Source organism: Sinocyclocheilus grahami, unplaced genomic scaffold (assembly GCF_001515645.1).
Source record: "Sinocyclocheilus grahami isolate Dianchi unplaced genomic scaffold, SAMN03320097.WGS_v1.1 scaffold1453.1, whole genome shotgun sequence".
In the NCBI taxonomy this organism is placed as follows: Eukaryota; Metazoa; Chordata; class Actinopteri; order Cypriniformes; family Cyprinidae; genus Sinocyclocheilus; species Sinocyclocheilus grahami.
In genome coordinates this window covers 203900-209148 of record NW_015506632.1, presented here as the reverse complement: position 1 = coordinate 209148, position 5249 = coordinate 203900, and the positions used below count along the sequence as shown (strand labels likewise).

The window sequence follows — 5249 nt, the reverse complement described above, 5'->3', positions numbered from 1 at the left end:
CACACTCACACACACACACACACACACACTCACACACACACTCACACCCAAACACACACACACATTTATACACACACACGCTCATACACACACACTCACAAGTTTGAGTATCTGTTGATTTGAAGCTGTGTTCAGATGCCAGTAAGGCTATAGTAAGCTCTGTTTACCATGTTTTACAGTGTTGTTGTTATTTACTGCATGTGTGTGTGTGTGTGTGTGTGTGTGTCAGGTTGTGATGATCGGTGATGATCTGCTCAATGATGTCGGTGGAGCTCAGCGCTGCGGGATGAAGGGTCTTCAGGTCAGAACTGGCAAATACAGGTCAGTGTGAGTGTGTGAGTAAGAGTGTGCTTAAAAATGTGTGTGTGAGAGTGTGCTTAAATGTGTGTGTGTGTGTGAGAGAGTGCTTAAATGTGTGTGTGTGAGAGTGTGCTTAAATGTGTGTGTGTGTGTGAGTGAGAGTGTGCTTAAATGTGTGTGTGTGTGAGTGAGAGTGTGCTTAAATATGTGTGTGTGTGTGTGTGTGTGTGTGTGAGAGTGTGCTTGTGTGTGTGTGTGTGTGTGTGCTTAAATGTGTGTGTGTGTGAGAGAGGGTGCTTAAATGTGTGTGTGTGAGAGTGCTTAAGTGTGTGAGAGTGTGCTTAAGTGTGTGTGTGTGTGTGTGTGTGAGAGAGTGCTTAAATGTGTGTGTGTGAGAGAGAGTGTGCTTAAGTGTGTGTGTGTGAGTGTGTGCTTAAATGTGTGTGTGAGTGAGTGTGTGTGTGTGTGTGTGTGTGTGTGTGTGTGTGTGTGTGTGAGTGAGTGAGTGTGCGTGTATGTGAGTGAGAGTGTGCGTGTGTGTGTGAGAGTGTACTTAAATATGTGTGTGAGTGAGAGTGTGCTTGTGTGTCTGTGTGTGTGTGTGTGTGTGAGTGTGAGTGAGAGTGCTTAAATGTGTGTGTGTGTGTGAGTGAGAGTGTGCTTGTGTGTGTGAGTGTGCTTGTGTGTGTGAGTGAGAGTGCTTAAGTGTGTGTGTGTGTGTGAGTGAGAGCGTGCTTAAATGTGTGTGTGTGTGTGTGTGAGTGAGAGTGTGCTTAAGTGTGTGTGTGAGTGAGAGTGTGCTTGTGAGTGAGAGTGTGCTTAAATATGTGAGTGAGTGTGTGTGTGTGTGTGTGTGAGAGTGAGTGTGTTACAGCTGCTTTGGAATAGTGTGTATTGAAAGGCACAATAAAATTCAATCTGAATTAATTTCATGCATGATGGGTGTGTGAGCAGCAGGTGGCGCTGCAGTGATTAGAGCCGCTTCTTGATCGTGGCACTGTGTGGAGCACGGGCTGTTGTCAGACAAAAATTAGAGTTTGTGTTAAAGTGAACATTATCAATAACTGAGACAACTCAGCCTGTGATTGGTCAGACTCTGGGTGACCTTTGACCTCACAGGAGCTCTGCTCATGTTCTGTCTGGTGTCTTGTGCCCCGCAGGCCGAGCGACGAGCAGCACCCGAGTGTGAGAGCCGATGCTTACGTGGACGACCTCGCCGCCGCCGTGAACGCCATCCTGACCGATCACTGACCAGGACCCGACTCTAGCGATCGATCACGCTCTGTAGATGAAGCTGCACTGAGACGTGAAGAACACTGTGAAAGCCAGACGCAAGCACTCAGTAACACTTATGTATAATGAATTATAAAGCTTTCATAATGTACATTATAATTCATTGTAGATGTAACCTTGCATTATAACATTTTGTCATGTGTTTTAGTGCATTATACTCTCTAAAGGTGTAACAATGACTAGATAAAGTATTACAACTGTTATTACAGTTATTCACAATGCATTATAAGCTGCATAATTAATGCATTAAAACTACTTTATAATGCATTATATATAAGGGCTTTAGATAAAGTGTCTTTGTGAACTTACACTCACCGTGGCCAATAAAAGACATTATTTTTGCATGAATGAATTTGCTGATAAATAAATGTCCTGCCAGAAAACAAGCGTTCTGACACGGCGGTCTAGTATTATTAGGGCCGTTCACACAGGGAACGCAGGGAACGCAGGGAAGGAAGGGTAAAAACAAGGTCTTGAGATGCAAGTTGAACTTCTTTTAACTTGAGCGCCGTGTTTTTAACATGCAGAGCTCATGCGTGACGCAAGCACAACGGTAAAACATGTCCTTCAGAGCACGTCTACATGAGGTGTGTCCCAATTCACGTATTTACACACTATATTCTATGACGTGTTTGGAATAAATACTGAGTAGTGAAAACTCCAAAAGAAAAAGTGCACAAAAACATTAGCTTTGACATGATTTCTGGTTTCGTTTGGTTTATTTTTGCTTTGTTCTTCTGCTTTTGCTGTAAAGCACTTTGAGGAAGCAACTCTTAAAGTTATTATTAATAATAATAACAATCAGGTGATATATTAAGCTTATAAAGCTCACAGTGCAGTGTATAGTGCGTCATTTGGGACACAACAACAAAACACTGGACTGTTCTGCTTCACTCGGACTGTTTTCCAGTAACAGTGCAACAATAGCAGCCAAGTGAGGAAAACTATGACGACACAAATGGAAATCTAGGAATGATGTTGTGATCAAACATACGGATGCACATCCTGCTGGACAGGAAGTGAGGAGTGACCAGAGGGGCGTTCACACACACACACACACACACACAATGTGACAAACAGGTATCTGTAGCAACAGTGTTTGGTCAGACACACTGTACATCAAAAGAGCAAGAGCTTGTTAAATAGTGTGAGGAATGAACTTCCTGTGTGTTTGATCTGTATTTTTCTGTTTACGTCTCTTGTCAATAAATGTCACTCAAGAGGACGCTGTGATGTCACATCATACCAGCCTACAGAACCTCAGTGAGACACTCTCAGAGGAAGTGCTCTCATCTCAACAGGAAATGGCTGCCCTCTCAGTGTGTGTGATTTTACTAAGTTCTGGTTCATATTCCTAAAACTGAGAAAGTGTGTGTGTGTGTGCATGCATGTGTGCAAAAGTGTGTGTGTGTGTGTGTGTGAGAGAGCGAGTGAGTGTGTGTGTGTGTGAGAGAGTGAGGGTGTGTGTGTGTGTGTGTGTGTGTGTGTGAGAGAGCTTGTGTGAGTGTCTGTGTGACAGAGTGTGTGTGTGAAGGCCTGGCATTTTCATAAAGTGCATCTCATGAATATATGAATCATATTTCACCCCAATATCAAAAAGCAGAAATTAAACAGTGCATAAAAGCGTAGCCTGACAGCACTGAGAATCATTTACTGCATTATTATTGTGACATTATTTTCATGATAATTAGGCGCATTAATGTAGTACAGCAATTAAAATCATCATCATCGCTGACACTTCAGTTCAGACTTTTGTTTTTCATTAAACTGAGCTTGAATAAATCGCAGTCCACACAACAGCATTACTGTAATGAGATTTATTCCTCATTTGCTTCACTGTCAGGAAAATAATGTCACATCTAGTGGAAAATGTCATTTCTAGTTTATTGCAGTGAAAGACGAGGCAGACGGAGTAAAGATCAGTCAAGCACGGCGCTCTTACAAACACATGGAAATGCTATTTATTCATAGAGAAATAAGTACATTTACTTCTGTAGTTATTCAACATAAAAAGACAAAAAAAGATCTAATAGCTTTTTTCACCAGTGAGGAACTCAATTACCTGATATTACTACTGTTACACATCTGAAGCCCTTTAACACGTGTGTGTGTGTGTTTGAGTGAGTGAGTGTGTGTGTGTGTGTGTGAGAGTGTGTGTGAGTGTGAGTGTGTGTGTGTGTGTGAGAGCACGAGTGTTTCTCACGTCGGCTCCTGCTAATCTAAATGCATGCGGAGCTCGGCTCACGCTCTGAAGACGTGACATTCTCCGTCTGCTTCACCCTGAGTCGATTAGACGTGTCCCGCATCCACTCACTGAAGCGCTCATCCATAATCATCCAACAGGAATCTCTTCAGTTCCTCTCGATCTGCTCGATGTCCAGTTCTCCTCCCAGCTGGAGCAAGTCCCGCCCCCTCCGGCTGCAGAGCCCCGCCCACAGACACTCACGCTCCTTCCCATAGCTGGCCTGGTATGGGTCTTTGGTCTGGTGCTGGTCACTCTCGCTGTGGAGCATCGTCTGCTCGTCTCCTGTGATTCCTGGACAGCTGAGACTGTGAAAGTCCTGTAGCTTCTGCGGGGAAAACCCACACGAGACGTTAACAACAGAAACACACAAGCTACTGTTCCTCAAACTCAACGCTAGAGCTCAACCAAGACAGTTTTTAATGGCATCTAAAGTACAGGAATGACATCGACATCGACATCAAACTTCTGGCTTTTTCTGACTTAGTCCATAATCTATAATAACTCTTCCTCCAGTGAAAAAGCGCATCTCCAGTTGTCTCTCACATCAGAATCCAGACACATATTTGTTTAGAGCTGTTTTGACGGTGCTTGATCTGTGCAGATTTCTCTCCTGATTCAGACCAGACCACTTTTTTTTTTACTGGAGGAAGCGTTATTATGGATTAATCCGTCTTAATGATGGATTTGTTCTGTTGACTGGCCAATCACATGTCTGATATTTCACTAATGACACCTAACCGACTAGTGTTGTCAAAAGTACCTTCCAGTCGTTACTGAAATTTAAATCAACACTATAACTGACCAGCTCTTATTCATTACATCAGGCCTCGTTAACACAGAAACAGAATATTGGTTTGTAAATAGAGATGGTTTTCCACAAACACAATCATCGACATTGTGTGTGTGTGTGTGTGTGTGTGTGAATGTGTGTGGCTAAAGCAAACAATAAACACACAGAGTGCTTAAGTAATGGTTCAGCTCTTATTCCTGGAATCGGTGTGCTGACCAGATGACCTCTGACCTCATCAAGGTGATCAGTGACTACAGACGTGTAGTTTATCATCGTTTAATACAACAGCGATTGAGACAGAAACAGCCTCACATCCTCATCTAGTGAACATGTTTGGAGAGAAACGGTTACAGAACCCAGTGACTGAAGTATTCATTCAGGAACACACACACACACACACACACACACACACACACACACACACACACACACACACACACACACACACACACACACTGACACACACTCACTCACTCACACACTCACACTCGCACGCACGCACGCACGCACGCACGCACTCACACGCACTCACGCACGCACGCACTCACTCACACACACTCACACACACACACACACACACACACACACACACACTCACCCACACACACACTCACACACACC

The 5249-nt window shown here is 43.7% G+C and overlaps 2 protein-coding genes across 2 annotated transcripts in view; one reads left to right on the top strand and one right to left on the bottom strand.

Annotated features, from left to right (window-relative positions):
* The window catches only part of lhpp (phospholysine phosphohistidine inorganic pyrophosphate phosphatase), a 5579-nt gene extending 3454 nt beyond the window's left edge, over positions 1-2125 (top strand). Inside the window, exons 6-7 of the mRNA XM_016256632.1 lie at positions 230-321; positions 1461-2125. Of these exons, the coding sequence (XP_016112118.1) occupies positions 230-321; positions 1461-1551 (183 nt within the window). The 3' untranslated portion in view covers positions 1552-2125. The remainder of the gene's footprint in view (positions 1-229; positions 322-1460) is intronic.
* A 1509-nt stretch (positions 2126-3634) lies between these two features.
* LOC107570403 (protein FAM53B-like) overlaps positions 3635-5249 on the bottom strand; it is a 14589-nt gene continuing 12974 nt past the window's right edge. Inside the window, exon 5 of the mRNA XM_016256631.1 lies at positions 3635-4163. Coding sequence (XP_016112117.1) covers positions 3945-4163 — 219 coding nt within the window. The 3' untranslated portion in view covers positions 3635-3944. The remainder of the gene's footprint in view (positions 4164-5249) is intronic.